We start from the raw sequence: 21,444 nt of genomic DNA on the forward strand, positions 1-21,444 counted from the left end.
CATTAAATGTGTCCTGTATTGGTACTTCAGTCCTGTGTACTTCAGTCCATAGCCGGTGTCTGTGAAAGGCAGATGATGGAGAGAAAGAAAATCTGCAAATTGGTATTTATTGGATTAATATGAACTAAAGTGGTTAATCTCAGAGAAAGACATAATAAGCGACATTTGGACAGGCTTTGTTTATTGCATATGCCATTAATGTTATTTTATGCATAACATTTTATGCACTAAAATGTTAAATGAACAGAAATCCAAATTACATTTAAAATCTTACCTTCAGAAAATTATGAAAATAATATAAACCTTTATATAAATACAAATCATATGAGCACAAATATCCAACCAAATTATTCAAAATAATTGTGTTAGATGATGTATATTTAAATAAAAATATATCAATATGCAATATTTTTTACTGATTTATGGTTGGTTAAATGTATTTCTGTCTGGTCAATTTTCTCAGTCCACTCTCCCTTCACAAAAAAAATTATTTTGGGCCCTGCCTGGGCAAGAACAGTCTCAAAAATGTTATCAAAGCCACTGAGAGCAAGTGCAGAACTGACATCTTTCTCCACAAGCGGCACAGAAGGTGCCACAACAAAGGTGTTTTGTATCACTACCAAGAAAGAAAAAAACAGTTCAGGAAAGCTGTCAGTCAAATGGCTACCAGGAGAGATTTATTTTTGTCGACAAAGTTCAAATCTGTGAAAGAAATTGTAGGAATTATAAAAGCTGTTGAATTAGCTGCCAAATTATAATTACATACAAAATACGAATAACAGTATAGCCTATCCAAGAAACTAACCAAAATATTATTCGTGTGTGTGCTGTAACATTACCACGAATTTATTTTTTAACCCAATCCAAAAATATATTTATATTTACATAAAAATGCCATTTTATTCCAATTAAAATTATCCTGATAAAACGTGTTGAATACACATCGTTACCTAACCTAACCTAACCCTAACAGTGTGATACGAATATTTAATACGATTTAATCTGCCAGCACTAGACAAGCAACTGAACGCTTTCTTTATTGTCTTGCTGACAGCTCAAATCACTAATATAGTTTGGTAAAAATGTTTTTTATCTATTTCCTCACCTGAAACCTGAGGCAAAGGCGACATCTGCTGGATTGGATGCAGACGACATTTAAAGGTAAAGAACTTTAGTGCGCAACGCAGGGTGCGTATCACGAAAATAGACGGGAGGTGAAGGACAGGATTGATAATGCGGTCGGTTCCATTACAACTTTGATTGCGTGTGCTAGATATTTTCCACAGATGGCAGATCTACTGGAGTCTACACTGAAAGTTGTGCATCTCTATAGATGTATGCACGGTTGTGCCTTTGACAGTTGCAGTGCTTAAGCGGTAGAGGAAATAAAATCACAAGCGTTTCAAAAATATAGTCTCCGGGGTAGAAAGACTTTTAAGGATATGGTTATATGAAGCTAGTTTAGACACTGAAGCATTGCTGAAATCGCGCTAATCTTCCAGCCGCCGAAGAGGAGGAGGAGGAGGATGCTTTTTGGATTTGTGCCTCTTCAAGAGAAGCAAGGTGCGGTTCAAACTCATTATGTGTGCATGCGTTCATCACTATTTCATTTTCTATCGTCAGTGTGATTATATCAGTGACGCTCTATATTGCTCTAATCACAAATGTTGCACATATATGAGCAGTTTGTGCAGGATTTTATGGAGTCCCATCCCCTCTGTGAGGTGTGCGAGAAGATTCTCCCAAAAACGCAGAGGTCTATGGTGCGCATTTTTTGACATATTACAACTTAACACATGTGCATGTGTTTTTGTATCATGTTATTCAACGCGTTCGTTTTAGCACCATTCTTTTTTTTAAAAGTGTTTCTGGGGAGTAGACTGTCTTTTAGGCTATTATTCTTTTTCTTCTTCTTTTTTTTTTTTTGTTGTAAATGGCGCGAAATAAATAATCTTTTAGAGGGCTTGAAATTTAATTAGGCCTATTCCTATTATTTTCTGTCTGTGAAATCCCTTAACAAGAATTTGTTTCACTCAAGAGGTATTTGCCTCCCATATTGACTCCAATTACAGTTATTTACAGGTTACAATTGCACATAACGGTATACAGTAGGATTTATTTCCACATTAGCTGAATAATTGTCTTATTCAGTGTGCGAATTATACTACGACTTGGTTTTAATTTTATTTTTTTTACCGCTATGAAACGTAAACCTCTGCTAAATTATTTAATGTAGCCTATCCTAACTGCAAAGGTCATCTTTAGGGGGCGCGATCTGTTAGTTCGTGTCTTGCAACGCAAATTGCAGGCTAATTGGAAGCCATTAGCTAAACTTCAGTTAGCCTGTAAAAATATTTTTCTAAACTCTGAAAAAAAGGTGTGTGTTAGTGTGTTATATTTCTGTAATTCTATAACGTGATCCTCACTGACTTGTCGTGCATTGCCGAAGTATACAACTCGTAATGTATCGTAATGGACAGCGCATGCGCATCGTAGTGTTGTTATGGTTGGATCCTCCTTTGGTCGAACGAACTTTTGTTCTTTAGCGTCTATTAGTTGGCGTCTAATTTTGGCTCTGACTTGCAACTTTTTGCCATTTTTATTATTATTTATTATTATACTTTATCCCTACCTGTGGGAAAAAAATATAACTGTATGAAAATGTCCATTTACTAAGACTCCCTTTAAAACGTTTTTACTTCCTTTGTTCTGGATTACTGTTAAAAAACCCACCCTGGCCCATAATTCACAGTTTATAATCTATAGCCTGTGTATGAATATATAGCCTAACTTTTTTTTTTTTTTTAGCACACTGGTGATGTGCGGTGTTTATTCTGCAGTAGCTTGTGGTTGCTTATCATAGTCATTTTCAGTGGCTACGCTTATCTCTGCTTATCACTGTACAGCAGCATAATATAAGATATCTCTGCATTCATTTAATTTCATAACATTTTATCTCAGATGGTTATTATTTTTATGTAAATGTTCTTCTGTTATGTTTTCAGTGTTACCACTTCCTTTTCACCTATAACAAGGTTATTGGCAAAGTCCTTTTCCTCTATTAATAAGATTCACTTTTATATTACATTTGCAACTATCTGTAACTATCCAGTGCATGAAAACATTCTATACTGTACAGTAGGTTTCCCTATGAAGTAGCCTGTCAAGTGTGTGCTTGAAGAGTACTCCCCCCCCCCCCCCTCCGTTTTCGCACTAAATCATGTGACTTTGACAGTCATTTGGCTATTTGTAGCTTGTTTAATGGCACATCACATCATTTCAATATGCTACAATTAAATGTCCTGTCTCACTAGACAAATGTCTTTGCATATTTACACATGACAAGGAAATAATCATCTCAGAGGCCCAATGGTAATTTAAACATCAGATTGAATTTGTATCACTTATAAAGGATATATTTCATTCTTTCAAATAACCAATGAGTGTCTTAAGACTTCAATCTGCAAACCGATAATTGGCTAATATAAGTATTCACTTGTAATGAGTGAAGACATAATGAATTGAATGATCTGTAGTGAGACATTACCATCTGTTATGGGCAAATCTGCCATGATCTCATAACCATTGATGTTAATGGATGTTACTAAGGTGTTCTTCCAGGGGAGGAACCTCCTCTCAAGTTTCTATTAATGTACTTTCTCTAGAGATGGCTGTGCTTGCTCAGGCAGAAGGATACTCATGCTGAATTCACTTACTGGAGAAAAGGAGCTATCTCTGGCAGTAAGAAAGAGAGAGAGAGGAAGCGTAAGCTTTTTGTTTTAAAAGCCAAATGGAGTGGCTCGGAAGGCAAGACGGGAGACACAGGCACGCCTGTCTGCCCGAAGAACAAGAGAAAGACTGGCTGGGTAGACTAATTGTGTTTTAAAGTGGGTCTGTGGGTACACAATGGGGAATCGGATGGTTTTAAGCTCCCATGAGCAGCTCTAGAGGAAGAGAGAGTTGTCAGATTTGTAGGTCAGGCTGCAGGGGTTGTTGTCAGGCAGACTCACGGTGGTTTCTTAGTGGGGATCTGCACGACACCGATGTCAGTTTGGGTTACGTACGGTTTCATTAGTTTACGCCAATCCCCTTTTGCCCGCCCGCCCATCTGCCTTTTTCCACTTTATGCATTGGTTGTTGAACATCTCCTACCTGTGAAAGATTTTGAAGAAGTCATGCCTCAAAATTCTTTCGAGAAGATGAAGTGTGATACGATCATAATTGATTTCACGCTTCGCAGGGCATTGTGCGAGCACATCTCAATTCCCATCTTCTCCTGGAGAAGGCTGACCCGGTTTCAGCGTGTTACGTGGGAGCGGGTCCTGTCCGGAGGGACCTGTCCCTTACTAGTGCTGATCTAAGGAAGTGAGGAAGGAGGGCACCAACGTGTGTTCCCTCATCCCCGATCCATCTCACACCCTTCGCGTGCAATTCTCTTAAATATTGTAGGTCATCTGGCACCTCTCCCCTTCCATTTTTGGCAACAAGGGCTGCCGGGGATATTTTGTCCCAGAAAAAAAAATAATTATCAGCCCTCCCTAATTCCCAATTATTATGAACAGGCTTATTTAAGAAGAAAGATCATGGTGGCTGTCAGAGGGAAGGATTCGGGATTCGAGCTGCTGCAGGAAGCCAATGAGGAGAGCTACGCGCCGGCCACGGCTGAGGGCACACGAGGAGGAGCGCTCAGGAGTCTACTCCACTGGGGTTAAAGTGTGCAGTGTGCACTACTTCCTGCCGCAGGTAGAGCTGTCACAGTGTGGTGTGGAGCTCTAGCTGTGTCAGAGGCTTGCCGTGTCCTTGCCTCACTGCTGCGAGAGCTGCTCGGCTGGATATCGCAATCTTTCTCACGCTCTCACCGACGAATCTGGACCCCGCCACCCACCATGGAGAAGGTAAGACGGTCATGCATTGCATTTTCAGGGCGGTTTGGAGAGTTTGATAATGCAACATTTGAATTGCCTTTGGTTTGACACTGAGGTAATCAGCAAACTGCGGCTTCTTGTGACACACAGATGTCGCATAATGTGTGATTGTTTCGCTGGGTTTGCTTTTTGGGAATACTGCGGAATGTAAATGTGAATATTTTTGGCATCCTTTGAACGGGCAGCTTTGCTCTCATTAAAGTGTGGGGTACAGAATTGAATGCTTTATGTTGTTTTTCATGACAACAATGCTTGGTTTATAAATATTAAGTCCCAGTAGATATATCCAATAGTTTAAAGTGATAATTCACCCAAAAAATCAAACCTACATGACTTTCTTTCTTCTGTAGAGCACAAAAGAAGATATTTTGAAAGTCAATGGGAGTTGAAACAATATTGACTAACTGTATAAACAACAAAAAAAACAATTCTTTTGATATTTTTAAAGTGCTACTTGAGATATTTACAGATGCTACTTTAGCTACTACTTGCTATATCAAAACTCCCACTCACTTGAGGCTGACAGATGTGTCAGCATGCAAATCTCATTCAATCAGAATACAAAAGAATGATTATAAATGTATCTGCTTGTGCTTCAGTGCTGTTCCGAGTGTTCAGAGCCCCGGATGGCACAGAGCTTGTGCACCTTCTGCAACAAGTGGCTGTGCTTCCAGTGCACAGACCTGCACCAGCATGAGAGAGTCTCCACTCAACCCTCTGATCTGCAGCACCAGCCGCTAGACCCTCCATCACCCTCTGAAATAGGCAAGACGTCTCTCTTTTGCCAATCTGTAATTACTTTCCTCTTTTAGCTTCGGTTGGCTGTTTGCTTGCACATTTTTGCTCTTAGCCACCGGACATTATCAGCTCTGCAGCATATTTTTCTAACCCCTCTTCTTTAACACAATGAATAATGCATTTTATAATAAGTGTGAATAATTATCCTGTGATGTATTGTAGTGGTGTATTTTTTATGTGACCTAGTTTCTAAAACTGATTCTCTCTCAGAAAACGCAGCACAAATTTGGCCAGCTTGCTAGCTTCCTTTCATCGATACTCTTGAGTTTTTCGTGAGACTCTCTGAAATCCACTAAACATATGATAACGACACCACAAGTCCTCACAAAAAAAACAAGAGAAAGAGTGATAGTGACAAAAAGAATGACAGAAAAGAAAGATGAGAGAGAGAGATAGAGAGTGTGAGAGAAACAGAAGTGCGGGTGTGAAGCAGGATGTGGTCGGTCACCAGTATGCACTGAGGCAGTGGGAGCTTCTCAGTGTTGGAGCCTGTGGTCTCATACTTTTAACACCCTCTCTCCCTGTGCAATGTGTCAGCGTGTCTCTGTCTACCCTATACTGTCACAGCATCAGCCAGCCGGCGCTTCTGATGGACAGGCTGTAGATCCAGTGTGACAGGTTCTGTCACTGAGGTCCTTCATTTCTAATAGAGTTCTGCATTCTGCCTGACTTACTCTCTCTGGTTGCAGAATTATATATGCAAAGGGACTGTTAAAATAATTTTTTAGTTTAATGGAACGGAAATGAGAATGTTTGATTTATTTGTTTATGCCGTTTGCTTCAGCCCAGGTTCAAGTAGATGTGTGTATTCAAACAAACTAATTTCTGGACAGACATTTTTGGTAGAGTTTTGTGGTTTTATGTGCAGAGCTGACAAAAGCAGGTGCATCTAGTTTATATTTTAACAATAAAAACATAATTGGAAACATTATTATTTTTAATGTTTTTTTTAAAGAAGTCTCTTACGCTCATCAAGCCAGCATTTATTTGATCAAAAATACAGAAAAAACAGTAATACTGTGAAATATTACAATTATACTTTAAAATATAATTTATTTCTATGATGCAAAGCTGAATTTTCATCATTCATTACTCCAGTCATCAGTGTCACATGATCCTTCAGAAATCATTCAAATATGCTGATTTATTATTATGTTGGAAACAGTTATACTGCTTAACTTATAATAACATATGATTCATTTTAATTCATTTAAAATTTTAAAACATATGATACTTTTTCAGGATTCTGAAAAAAAAAAAAAGTTAAAAAAGAACATCATATAACTGATTGATAATAACCGAGTATCAAATAAGCATATTAGAATGATTTCTGAAGGATCATGTCACACTGAAGACTGGAGTAATGAATGATAAAAATTCAGCTTTTGATATTTTATATTCAGAAATAAATGATATTTTAAAGTATATTAAAATAGAAAACCATTATTTTAAATTGTTTTAATAATATTTTAATTTAATTGTATATTATTTTAATATTATTTAAATTTTAATATTATTTGTATTAGTTTTAATAATATATTATTTTAATAATATTTCACAATATCACAGTTTTTTCTGTATTTTTGATCAAATAAATAAATGCAGCCTTGATGAGGATAAGAATCTTCTTAATGAGCATTGAACTTTTTTCAAAAACATTAAAAATAATAATGTTTCTAAACTTTTGACCGGCACTGTATTTTTAAAATAAAAATATAAATGCATAGTAATTTAAGTAAAAAAAAAAGAAAGAATTTAATTTTGTTTAATCGGAAAATCAAAATTACTTAAAATAAAATAAAATAAAATGGTCTAAGCCCTCTCTGTGTGGGTACCCAGCTAACAGGGAACTTTCTCATCACTTTAGCTAACATTGTGGCAAGGTTCTCTTAAAGTTATGAACAAACATTCGTCCAGTAATGTTAAAAAAAGGTATCTTTTCTTTAATAATATTCTCACAAAGTTAACACAAAAACATTATTTATACATTGTTCATAGAACGTTTTTATCTGAAAGGTTAAGATGGTTCGCTTAGCATTTCTAAAAACTTTTTTGACTATTTGTTTCAGAATGTTTAGAGAACATTCAAAAGTAACATTCATATTATGTTTGCAAATGGTAAAATGGAATGTTCCCTTAATGTTTGCATAACCAATAATTTTTTTTAAATACATTTTAAAACTGGATGTTTTGCACAGTCGGAGAACATTCAGAAATAATGTTCTTATAACTGAATGGGAATGTCAGCAAAATGTTCTTAGAACATCTTTTAGTTAGCTGGGTAGTTTGTCCAGTGTCCAATGTCCAGTGCTGGATGTATTTCAGAAATGTGGGCCATTCTAAAGGCACATGTAAAAACAGTATCTCTTCTTTATTTGGTTCTTCAAATGCAATTTAATTATTAAAATGATTTAAAAATAGAATAAAATGTATAAAATAAAATAAAACCAGTCTGTGTATGTAGTTTATATGATCATGCCATGTAGCATTCTGATCTGATGGTTTTTAAATGTCCAGTGCTGGGTTTGTGTCAGAAATGTGGGCCATTCTGAAGGTACACGTGATAGCAGTATCTTTATTTGGCTCTTCAAAAGCACATGTAAAGTTACATTCCTCGTATTGGCAGGGCTTTTAATGAGACATTAACTGATTGATCAAAGCTCTGCTGTGTTCCATTTTTGTCTGTTTTTTCTTTTGCTGGAAAAAAGATGCATTTATACGTCCAGAAATATTTATAAGCGTTTTGATGTGCTTTGTTTTTCCACTAAAAATAAATGAAGCTAGCATAGAGAGTGACTCACAGAGGCCAGCAAGGTCTTTCTGCATTCTCTCATTGACTCTGCATCGGTCAAAATGATTTGAACATACTTAAAACCTCATTAAACCTCTAAGAGATTCCACATGCTTATATTAACACATTTGTTTTCATGCATTTTTCAATCGTACGTTTGTAATATTTCTTTTTGATTTGTGATTCTTGATTACAGATAATGTGGTCTTAATGGGCATCATCTAATTAGCTCTCATTCCCTCTTCTCTGTTGTGTTGCGTGTCTCAGGAGCCGGTTGCTGCGGGCATGCTGTTGTCATGTGTCCTCTCCATAAACAGGAGCCTCTGGAACTCCTGTGTGAAACGTGCGACCTCATGGCCTGCAGCATCTGTCACCTGTCCACCCACAAAGACCACCGGTATGCGTAGAGGACAAATACCCACTGACATGCATGCCTACGTTCACGATGCACTTGTACACATGCAAGCACTTGCAGACTCTCTCTCTCTCTCTCTCTCTCTCTCTCTCTCTCTCTCTCTCATACGTCTTTCTAAACACATGCACAAAGATGCAGACTGAACAGATGGCCTCTTTCTCACGTATCAACGGCTATATGCTATCGAGCATGTTGTGTGTAAACTTTAAAAGTCAAAGGTGTTTTACTTGCTGTTGGTTTCTTGTCTTTAGGCTAGTACATGTTGGGAAAGCTCTGCAAGACCAGGGCTGGCTCCTGCAGAACCTCATGGCCCGAGTGGAGGAGAAAAGATCTACTGTGGAGAGCACCGCCAAACAGATCCAGGGCAGGTGGGACGATACCTCATCTATTCCACCTCCTTGATGCTGCTAATGTTAGCGTTAATGCTAGTTAAGCAAAGCGTGTCCATTACTCATCTAAAATGTGAACAGACAAGCATAGATTAAATGTAGCATAATGACATTAACAAGATCCATTACTTCCTTTGAATGATTTCAGCAGATGCTTAAACATCCAGATGTGCTGGCCATGTCGGTTTGTTTATCCTCGCTTAGCCATCTCGCTGTTCATTTTTCTTTCCGTTTGTCCAGGCTCCACGGTATAAAGATCACCCAGAGGAAGGCAGAGAACCAGATAAAAATGGCAAAGATGATTATGATGAACGAGCTTAACAAACGGGCCAACCTATTAATAGAACAACTGGAGGTAATTACTTTTTCCCCTCGTTTCCCTCTCCGTCTTTCCTAAATGTATTCATCTCCAAACATCCAGCTGACTGTGGATGTACTGGTGATGGAGCGTGCGGAACAGAACGTCTTCAGAGCGAATCATGCAAAATAGGCAGATTCCGCCAAATAGTGACATATCCAAACAGATGGGGATCTTGGGAAAAGTGATGAGGGGATCCATGTTTTTGTCGTTGTCTTCCGGTGCAGAGTATCTCCAGTGATTTCAAGCAACGTCTGGAGGACCAGCTGCAGGGGGCCATTGAACTGTGCAGCCAGCTGGAGCATGTGCAGAACTTCATTACCTGGGCTACGGCCCACCACAGACGCAATCCGCTGCTATTCAGCAAAGAGCTGGTAGGATTTTCTCAACGTCCAAGTGGGCTTTAGATGTTAAGATTCCTGGCAGCTGCCTGCTAAGTTTCTGGCAGGTCTCAAAAAGATGCCAGCGCTATTAGTTTAAAGTAGCCTCACCTCTTTTTGCTGCTGCATTTAGATCTCTTAGAGTTAGCCTTAATCATGATCTCACCAACTTAAAAATAGAGACAGTGCAGAAAGAGTTTCAGTTTCATTGCCAGAATTGCATGCAATATTTATAACCCAGTGTCTTTGTAATCATGAGGTTTGATCTATAATTCATTTGTCAGATTGCTCTTCAGATGCAGCAATTACTGGAGCCACTGATGCTCTCAGAGGCTTGGACCCCATTGAAAATCAAGTTTAACTGGGATGCCAGCTTCTGGACCAAGCAGATGTCCACTTTAGGTAAACTGAAAAGGCCTATCACAATGCAGAATGCAAATACCATGATTTATGACATCATCACTTCCATTCATTTGGAATGGAGAACATTCTAACAGTGTCAAATGGACTATTTTAAATGATCATACATTTTAATCTTTACATTTCTTCAAAAATAGCTTTTGAAAATAAAAATAAAATATTTTTTTTTTGGTGTATTTTTTTAAAAATATTACATATTTTGTTTTAGGTTTGTGTTTGGATGAAAATATCCTTTAAAGGGGTGGTATTATGCCCTTTTCACAAGATGTAAAATAAATATCGAATGTCCTCATGTGTATGTGAAGCTTTAGCTCAAAATTTACCCCACAGATATTTTTATATAGCTTGTTAAAATTGTCACTTTTTGAGGGTGAACAAAAACACACCGTTTTTATGTCTGTCCCTTTAAATGCAAATGAGCTGCTGCTCCCAGCACAGAGGGCGGAGCTTCAAGAGCTTGTGTCCTTTTACACAGACACGCATGAAAATGTAAAAAACTTTTAGCCTTTTATTTTCAAACCGGAGTCAGAAAGATGGAGAGACTCAAGAAGAAGTGAAAACATGTAGACAACATTTCTGAATGGTTAGTTGATGAATTTATGTAGCTTATATGTAGTTATCTTCTAGTCATTGATTAGCATATTCTGTCTTGATAATCTATAAATCGTGTTCCCGGCCCGGGGGCGGGGTTTATGTAAATTCTAGGGTTGGTGATGTCACTATACCCGGGAGGAATGTTGTAAAGTCCCTACCAGCCGTTTGTTGTAGTCCTTAAAAAGCAATTTCTTTAAAATATCTTCCTTTGCTTTGAACTTTGAGCGTTGTAACTTTGCAGATGTTGTTTATGCTCAAACAGCAACATTACACACTAACTAAAGTTAGAAAAGTGAAATCATAATCAACCACCCCTTTGAGTTTTGCGAATATTTTGTCATGTTCGTTTGTCAATTTTACTAAAGTTACATTTAATTTCACTCATCAAAAATAACATTTTAGTTGATGAGAGTGCAAAGTTAAACCAAATGTTCAAAAAGTTTATACAGTATATAGATTTAAACATGTATCATTATATTCATCAATAGTATGTTTTAATTAAAATAATTATAATTATAAATAATGTGCATTTTTCATTTAGTCTTTATTATCATTGATAATAATTTTATATTTAAATTGTATATAAATATAAAAACTTTGTTAACGCTTTTGTCAGTAATACAAGATTAACAGTGGTGGAGAAGAAAGATGAAATGTATGAGGAATACTGCATATATTGCCGCACAATCATTGTAATGATTCCTCCTTGCTTTAGGTCAGCTGGTCGTTGAAGGTGGAAGTCGTTCATACTCAGAGGTTGTGGGTCATCCCAGTATCCTGCGACCCCAGCCTGTCCCATGCATAGCAATGCCTCCTCTGTGCCATGCGGTGCGGGAACCTGGCTGTGCCTACCAGACCTTCTGCCAGCCCCAGCTCTGCTGCCTTCACTGCAGACCTACTCAATCCGTCCCTTTGGATAAATTCCCTGCCCCGTGTCCTCAAGCCACCAGGCGGAGCTCCCCACCGTCCCTTCACAGCTGTTGGGAGTCTGATGCATCTGTCCCCATGCATCCAACTGGTGCCCAGCCTATACAGCAGTCCACCTCTCACCCTGGATCTGACCTCGTCCAGCATGAATCCAGCTCTGCTTTGCCTCGGCAGCCTGTCGGATCCAACAACCACCCGCTGCCCGAGCCGCTCCCTGCTAATTCCAACCAGACTGTCATGGATGGGAGAAACTGTGCACCAGACCAGTCTCCTAACCGAAGAGGGCAAACATCTGCACCTGAAGCAGACACAAGGCAAGAGGCATCACCAGACAGAGAGCTCCCACAGGTCCACAACCAGGCTCGAGTGCAGACGACCACAGAAACCAGCCACCAGCCCATGGTTGAACTGCAGCCTATCGTTGCTCGCGTCGATGATGACAGGGTTAGTTTCATTAATGTGTCTGTGTTTATTTGTACTTTGCAAAAGCAATACCTTTGTTCACGGTGTGCTCAACACTGACCACAATCCTCAGGCCTGGTGCTCTTTAGTGCTTGCAAAGGTTGCATGTCAACCGTGCTGTTTACTGGTCCACACCACAAGTCCTAGCAGATGAAAGACCATTGAGCAGCACTGCAAATGTGCTGAGGCATTGAAGAGGGCTGCAGTGTGGGGTCCTTACAGTATAATGACTTTTGGTAGTTGATTTATTTATTTTTAATAACAATGTTAGGTTAATGCATTTTAGGTGATGTCACTGAGGGGCCACCTTTTTCTTTTTACTATTATTAATCATATTTTACAATTTATACAGCTCATTTCAATTGTCCTTTACAGATATTCCATGTAGTCTTTCTATGACAGTGGTTCTAAGCTCAGGGGCCAGCTTCTAAGGCGGCCTCAAGATTACTTAAAATCATTTAAATTAAGTCTTGGAAAACCTAGCCTATTTATAAAGTATGATTTCTAGACCTGGAAAAATCATATCTATTAATAAAATCTTTGGGCATTTTTATACATTTTATGAATATACATTTTTATGTATCCTCCAATGGACATTCTACTGACTATAAGTAACTTTGCAACTACATGTCAACTTATTCTAACCCTAACCCAACCAGTCTACTAATAATCTACTAACACTCTAATGAGAGTTAGTAGACATGTAGGTGCAACTTTACTTATAGTCAACAGAATGTGTTAAAGGGACCATCAAAATAAAGTGAAACCGATTATTTTATATATATATTGAATTACTATACTGTATATAGTTTGGTTGTACATATAGTCTATACATACTTTGATATTTCAACTCAAACATAGTGTTTTGCTGTGCTTCTGCTTTAAGTGTATTTGGTGTGGGTGAGAGCATGAGAACAGTGAACCTGACATCCACCACTGAATATTAATTTAGAAAGAGGAAATTGAATCATTCCAGGCAGTATCATCTCTATTTATGCAGCTGTAATGTTTTCATCTTGGCAGCTGCAGATAGCACCTCTGCAAGCAGATGGTGAGACATAAGTGAGGACAACTGTGGTGTGAGCTCAAAAACAATTAAGACCACACAATAGCGCACACACATCCAGACTCACTCTGCTCAGCAACCACTCCTCGAGCTGTATTGGATGAGAACCAAATCAGGCTATAGAAGTTATTATTAGATCTCTTGATGTCAGTATTTTGATACATTTTCCTAGGACAAACACCAATCAAAATCAGTTTCCCTGTAAGATTTGGCACTCCAGAGGCAAATTAGTGTAATATTTATTTTTTTATGTATCATCTTCAGCCCATAACTGTGACATGATTAAAGGGAGGGAAAAAGCGCTTGGGTGCAACCACATATTTACTTAACCTGGCATTAATGAGAAGCTAGGGGAATTGAAGGAGCCGGCTGTTGCATTTTTCTTCATCTCGCTGTAGAGCCCACACGATTACCTCTAAAGTCTCTGAGACCTCCTACTTTCTTTCTGCACCCACACATGCTTGTAAGACACTCTCCACAGCTTGATTCATTCCACCCTCTCCTCCTCGGCTTCTATCAGGTGAGTGTTTTTAATCCTGAGGTAATTATTATAGAAAGACGAGGAAGAAAAAAACAAGAGATGGCTAAGAGACAGCTGGAGGAGGGGCTTCGTCGAGAGCACGGGCTGCTGCCTCTGACTCTGACATTTGTCGTGTTAGCGAAGGATGCAGTCGCTTGGGCTTTTCTAGAACTTTGCGCATTAGTGAAATTATGACAAGAGAAGAAGAGGGCCGTGGAGGAGAGAAAGTCTAATCTCTGATGTGTTAATGCTGCTTATTCAAAGAAGCCTTTTCGTGCCCCAGATGTGGGATTTACATACGATAATTGGTGCTGTAACTAAGTAATATATTATCAGGAGAATTAGTTTGTACTTTTCTCTCCATTTGATAGATGTGGGCTTGTTATTTTTCTTTCTTTTGCTCCAAACTAGCTACTGTGCATTGTCACACTCAAGGTTGTTGTTCCTTACCTCCCTGTCATCTGTTGACACTGTTGCTATGGTTGTAGTGTGCTGCATACGCTGTCGAGATCACTTTTAGCCTAGTGCTGCGCTAATGAGAGTTTGGCTCTCTTCCGTAGAGATCCTCAGCGCTAGAGATGTACGCGCTGGCTCAAGGCCGGGGAGGTGACCGCCGGAGCCGCTCCGGTTCGAAGAGGGCGACCCGGTCTCAGAGCACTGCCGTAGGACCCCGAGGACCTCGTACAAGGCTTTGTAAAGACAGGCCGGCCAGGGCTGCTCACAGCCTGGCAGCAGTGGCTGGGGACCAGGGTTGCACAATGCAGCAGGTAAACTTTCTATATACGTGGCGAGACAGAGACATTTAGATATTAATGCAGTGGTTCTTAACAAGGGGGCCTCAGCAAACTTCCAAGGACTCAAGATGATGATTAAAAATGTTTTAAAATAAGGCAAAACAAGATTTAAAATAAGCTAAAACAACTAAAAAAAATATATATTTTTAGTTACATATTTTAATCTATGTACACTTCTAATTGCCATAAATGAAAGGGAAAAAAATCCATAAATTAAAAAACCAGTGCACACAGATCTATTACTTGCCTTGGAGTCAAAAAGGTTGAGAACCACTTCATTAGTGGGTTTTGTCCCAGCACTGTTTCTTGAGGTTCTGAAATACCTTCTTTAAAATACATTTCCAAAAAGGCTTGTTGCGTCCATGTTTAAAATTACCTGTATACTCTAAAGGGTAAGAATTAGGAATGCAAATTCTTAAACTGAAAATTCTGGATGCACTTCTGGAAAACCGAAACCGAAAATTACTTTTTCTTTATAATTATTCATTTCTAAATTATTATTATTATTTTATTTATTTTATTGTGTTAATATTAGACTTTTTAATTAAATTCAATAATTGAATTTAATCTGAATTTAAAAAATATAAGCCAAAAAATTAAATAACCACACTTTTAAAGTAACACACCAAAATTGGACCGTTAAGAACAATATATCAATATATTTTGCTTCTCCGGTAGAGCGTTCGCTTGGGCCGTCAGTGACTGAGCAGTGAGTGCACACATGGAGTGGAGCATTGAGCAGACTGGGTGCGGGTGTTCTGACGATTTGTGCTACCGAGCAGGTAGGCCTAACAGTGCGTATCCTCCGCTCGCTTCGCCCCAGTGGACACGCACTGTTAAGGCCTACCTGCTCGGTCAGAGTCACTTCGAAGTTGTGCATCTTTAGAAGGTTACAAAGTTACTTGCAAATGTTTCAAAGGCTGGCAAAGTTACAAAAAACTTCTGAGGGGCGGCTTATATTTTCAGCTCATATTTTTTGCCTTTTTCTCTTTTGGCCAAAAGCCGAAAATTTCATTTTCAGCGGCTGAAATTTCGGTGCATCCCTAGTAAGAATAGTAGACTAATATGAATAATTCACTTTATTAATATTAATATTAATAGTAATTGACATTGATGAAATGTCCTGAAGTGCTTTTCATCATGATTCCTTTTTAAGTCCATTTCAAACATCCAGTCTTTGTCATACAGTACAAAACACCTTCGTTCCAGTGCACACAGATCTATTACTTGCCTTTTAAGGAATAATACAGATGATGTACATCAAAAGAGATTACTGTTGTCTAGGAAACAGTTCCTTTAAGCTCTTTCTGTTTGAGAACAAATTAGATGCAGCAGCCCACATACAGTAACTGATTGTATTCAGTTTAACAAGTTCACTGTTGGCTCACATTCATATTCACAGATTTTGTCTGTATGCTGATGTTGTGACATCACTGCATCCATTACCTGTCAACAGAATGGCAATGTTTATTTTACTGTTTACTTCCTGTATCTCAGCAGGTCTGTGCACGTTTTGATGCTTCTGAGATGATCCCGGGACGTATAAGCAGTCACAATGCGTCCACGCTGACCACCTACAAGTCTGAACCAGGTGAAGAGGCCTAAATAAGCTTCTGTCATGTTTAACTTATAAAGTTAATATAAATAAATTAAGATATTCTGTAGTGGATTAATCAATCTACATAAATTTTTTTCCTGGTTTCAGATAATGTATATGCATATGCCTATGAAAACAGAAGGCTGAATACCAGAAAGAACAGAATGCCTCGAGAGGATCCAGACACCAGGTATAATTGATTGGATGTAACTGGGGCTGCACAATTCTTATAAATTGCAATTGCAATTTAAAATGTGACTACAAAAAGCTCTGCGTTTGCTGATCTTGGCCAAAAATGTTGATTATTTATGAAAATGACTCAGACTGTAAAATAATAAACATATTAATTATTAATATTATTACTAAATACAAATATTAAACAGTATAAGAAATGTTACTATTGCAATATTTCACTGTAAAATAAAAATGGATTATTTAAGAAAATATAATAAAAATAATAATACATTTTACAACTGTAAAACTACAATTTTAATATTTATGGCTGCTTTAATTTCTTGATTTTTGAATGTTACTGCAAACTGAGCCGCTCTGAGACACTGAAAACACAAGGTCATAAAATAACACAGAAACACGCAGTGCATATATTTAATGAAAATCACAGGCCTTGAGCCTTCTCAACTAAACCATATCACGATTTCTGTTTTATTTCTATAATCATGTAGCCTTATAAGTAACATTGCAAATTTGTCTTAGAAAGGTTGAAATGTTTGGGTGTTTTTGTTTGATACAGTGACAAAGAAGCCCCAGATGGTTCTAAGGTTCCAGTTGTGTGTCTTGAGCGACTCAAGATCCTGGTATCACGACATCCACCACAGAACCATCAGAGCACAGATCTTACTTCTCAGACAGAGTCTGGACTCAAACCTGAAGAAACTGTCTTGAGGGTGCTAGAAAGAGAGGTCACTTCTCAGGTATCACTTCAATGTTGATGAAATGTTTCTCTAAAAGGTTTATATCATCTCATAGTTCATAATAATCATTTTCATGTCCTTGAAGGGAACATTGGATAAGGAATCAGTTCAGCCAGAGGACAGCGTGTCGCCAACAGAGCAGCTATCACCAGAACATCTGCACAGTTGTGAATCATCTGTCTCCCTTGAGGTTTCTCAGCCTCCTGGCCAAGAGTTTTGCAACCTAAACCAAGATCCCGGGGGGATTCTAGCCATCTCCAATGATTCAGATCCTGTCTTGCAACCTGACACTGAAGAGATACACTTCCCATCTGAACTCAGATCAGTTACAGATTCTGATTTCCAAACTGAATCCACAAGAGAGGCTGAACCAGGTTCAGATGCAGATATGGAATCAGAGCTCCTGCAGGAATCAGATCCGAGCGCTGAATCTGAACTGCAAGTCGAATCCGAATCAGATGTCATTTCGGAGCAACCTCCTGAGTCAGTGCTCTCGGCTTCTGAACAGGAATTTGAATCGGATCCGGATTCCACAGCCGAAGTGACTGTGAATCTTGAACCTGAGTGTGAATGGGAGGCGGAGGCGGAGCCGGCGGTTCTCCAACCTGCCACTGGCTCTGAGAATGTACCAGAACCCGCTGTTGAGCATCAGCCTGCAGAGGAAAGACCTGAGATAGAGAACGAGGACTTCTGTGCGGTCTGTCTCATCGGAGGAGACCTTCTGTGCTGTGACCGTTGCCCAAGGGTCTTTCACCTGTCATGCCACGTTCCCCCACTCCATAGTTTTCCCATGTAAGCCACTCTCCCTCCTACTTTACGTATCTGCCTTTGTCTTCACTTACCACTGAAACTAACCTTTATCATCTCGGGCTTCCTTAGAGGTGACTGGATTTGCACCCTGTGCAGGGACTTGGAGCAACCAGAGGTGGAATATGACTGTGAGAATGTCCAGATGTCCACAGACACGATGCCATATGGGCTGTCGGCGTGTGACCAGAAGGTAAGTGAAGGGGATGCCAGGTCTCATCTGTCCTAGCTCTGATCAATCCTGTGACCTTAGAAATCTGGGAGTCTAAATCCAAAAAAAGTTCCTCCCTCAGGAGATTTACAGTCTGTCTAACAAGTGAAATATCTCTGTTGATGGATGGCTTGTCTGTTTGATCACAGAAATGCGAGAAGTTGACGCTGCTGATCCTCAGCAACATTCTCAGTGCTCCGTTCCATGAGCCTGTCAGCCCTCTGGTAATTTTAAAATGAATATCTCATGATTTTATATTTGTAGATGATACTTTTATTACTTTAAATCTGTTCATTTTTTATCTTTATCTATGTATAGGCCCGTCATTATTATCAGATCATCAAGAAACCCATGGATTTGTCTGTCATCCGGAACAGGCTCAGCAGAAACAGCCACACACACTATCTTTCCCCTCAAGAGTTTGTGGCTGATGTCCTGCTCATGTTCAAAAACTGTGCCAAGTTCAACTACGTGAGTGAATTGCATTATTTTTTAATCTACTTCCTTCTAGCCATTAGTGTTGAATATTTAATTTCATAACTGATTCACATTCAAACCACGTGCTGATGTAATGATTATGCATCACTTTTTTAATATCCCGTTTAATTTAGTTTAAATTAAATTCTTAATAGATTAAGCTAAAAAAAAAGCTACACTCATTTGAGTTCATTTTGTGTATTTGCATTGTATAATAAATGAAGTTCTGAACGAAAGTTTGGGGGGAGCTTATTAATCTAATCCTGTCCATCAAATCACAAGAATTTGTAAGTGGCTACTTACAGTTCCTCTCTCTGGCATCTTCCAAATCCATCTTTATTTCTTGTACAATACATTAGCAAAAGTATGTGGCCATGTAGTGACACCAATTACAAATTATCCAATGACTGGGTCGTTGTGAGGAGATTTGGGCGATCGAAGGACAAACAAAAATTATTACGCTCAATTTGGCATGTTTCATTGTGTTATCACAAATTAATACTTTTATTAGGGGCAGGAAATGACTGAGGTGCCCTTTAGCAAGGCACCTAACCCCCAGTCGCTCCCTGGGTGCCACAAGCAAAATGCCTGCCCACTGCTCCGGGTTTGTGTGTCCATGGTTTGCAGTGTGTGTGTGTGTGTGTGTGTGTGTGTGTGTTCATTGCTCACTACTCCTAATATGTGTGCACTAACTTGGATGGGTTAAATGCAGAGAACAAATTCCAAATATGGGTTATGGCCTTCACATGTCACTTTACTTTCGCTTTCAGAACAATTGACTACAAGCACAACTATGTAATACGCTCAGAAAATATTTGACCAATTTTTAATCATATTTGAATAAAGCGTGAAGATGTCATTTTTTTCTTAGGCTGAATGGTTTTGGTCACTTCTGTATATGTATGTGTAAAAAAATTAAAAATAAATATATATAGATATATATATATATAAACATAATTGTATATATATATATATAAAAAATTACGTATTTTCTAAATAAATATATAATAAAAATATATTCTCTAAAATATTAAAATAATATTCAAATAATATCTTAATCTTAAGTGCGACACAAGACAAAATACTGATTAAGACAGATATACTGATGCAATTATTTAGTATCATCAAGGTCGAAAGGACCTCATTGGCATTTAGCAGGTTAATGTACTTTAGACTGATATAGTATTAAATATGTATAGGAGTATACTCAGACATATGGTATCTCTAGATCTTAAGAGGACAGATACTGTAGATGCTGACTAAGCTGTTTCTCTCTCTAGCCTGACTCAGAGGTGGCTCAGGCAGGCCACAGTCTACAGTCCTTTTTTACCTCCAAATTGAGGGAGGTGTTCCCAGATCTGATCTGCCCTGTCGAGGAGGAGGAGGACTCCGACATTGAGGATTACGAGGAGCTGGAACAAGCCATGGTGACTGGATTTCCCTGGCCCGAGAGAAGAGAGCAGAGCCACAGAAAGAGGAAGAGGAGGCACTCACTAAACTGGAGGAGAAATCACTATTAGTTGTGCCTCTATATACCTGTACAAAGACATTTGATCCACTTTGAGCTCTGAGTTTTCCATACTGGCTGGATTGCTGTTTTTTAAGGATTCATGTTGAAAAACAGTATTATGCTTTTTTCTGAGGACTAATCTCGCACATTATAATCAGTTCATGTATTATGCTGTTATCTGTAGCTGTGGGTAGGTGTTGATATAAGCCTATATCTCCAGACTTTGCCTAAGGTCTTGCACTAGTATTTATTCCAATGCTTACACTTATATTAAATTGTACAATCAATTTGATAGCTGACTGGTTGCTGGCAACTGCTACTTAGTAAAGATAGACATGCAACATTAATTGGTAATATTATATAATATGTTTGTTCTAAATTTCATTTTTCTTTTTATCCAAAAATCCCTTGTAATGAGGTCATTTACCCAGCTGTTTAACTGTGATGATTTTATTGACCTGTAGAGGGAGCACTTCATTTAGCCTGTGGCAACACATTAGTTCATATTGGACTTTTTTGGTGGCAGGAGGAGGTACATAATGTGACCGAACGAATCCCACAACCCCTTTCTAGAATAAAATGGGATATCTTTCAAATGTTTATTGACTAATGAGACTAATATCTAATGTTTTCACAGGCGGGTGGGACACTTTTCCGTCCAGCATGTTCCTCCATGTGGTTCACAAATAGGTTTGATATTCATGTCTTCTGAATTTTTGTAATACTGGTCTCAATTGCTGGAATTGCTGTGCAGATCATTTGCTATCATTTGCTATCTTTAGCTGGATTGTATTTAGTCTGAAATATATACTGTATGGTGTAAATATGTGATTCAGAGCTTCTTGTTTCCTTCTTCTACACAAACATAACATTGCGGTTCACTAATGGTTTTGAAATCAGACTTGAAATGAACCTAATTTAAATATACAGTCAGTTATGGATGAAATGTTGCTGATTGAACATCAAGACTTTGTCAAATTGAAAGCAAAACATTACGTGTGGCTGGGGAGTTGGAGTCACTAAAGAAATATCAGAGTGCTTTTTTAAAAGGCCTTTGTTGAATTTCACCAA

General features: G+C 38.4%; 1 protein-coding gene across 2 annotated transcripts; it reads left to right on the forward strand.

Annotated features, from left to right (window-relative positions):
- The first annotated feature begins 864 nt into the window (after positions 1–864).
- trim66 (tripartite motif containing 66) lies at positions 865–21,204 on the forward strand. Of its 2 annotated transcripts, none has more exons than XM_082149929.1 (18): positions 865–1,563; positions 4,563–4,895; positions 5,525–5,690; positions 8,782–8,911; positions 9,181–9,297; positions 9,559–9,673; positions 9,904–10,050; positions 10,341–10,458; positions 11,786–12,441; positions 14,606–14,812; positions 16,337–16,430; positions 16,545–16,626; positions 17,188–17,368; positions 17,454–18,160; positions 18,248–18,368; positions 18,536–18,610; positions 18,705–18,857; positions 20,144–21,204. In XM_082149929.1, exons 2-18 carry the CDS (start codon positions 4,887–4,889, stop codon positions 20,381–20,383), a joined length of 3,318 nt encoding a protein of 1,105 aa, XP_082006055.1. In that variant the 5' UTR covers positions 865–1,563; positions 4,563–4,886; the 3' UTR covers positions 20,384–21,204. The 2 variants fall into 2 exon arrangements, with proteins under 2 accessions (XP_082006055.1, XP_082006056.1); XM_082149930.1 differs by having other exon boundaries at positions 16,340–16,430.
- Positions 21,205–21,444: the final 240 nt, after the last annotated feature.

Source organism: Leuciscus leuciscus (genome assembly GCF_965113295.1).
Source record: "Leuciscus leuciscus genome assembly, chromosome: 2".
Lineage (NCBI taxonomy): Eukaryota > Metazoa > Chordata > Actinopteri > Cypriniformes > Leuciscidae > Leuciscus > Leuciscus leuciscus.

Coding starts and splice junctions, on each gene's coding strand:
- trim66 (XM_082149929.1), top strand. Junction 10,051..10,340: donor TGCTATTCAGCAAAGAGCTG/GTAGGATTTTCT, acceptor TTCATTTGTCAG/ATTGCTCTTCAGATGCAGCA. Junction 18,369..18,535: donor TGTCGGCGTGTGACCAGAAG/GTAAGTGAAGGG, acceptor GTTTGATCACAG/AAATGCGAGAAGTTGACGCT.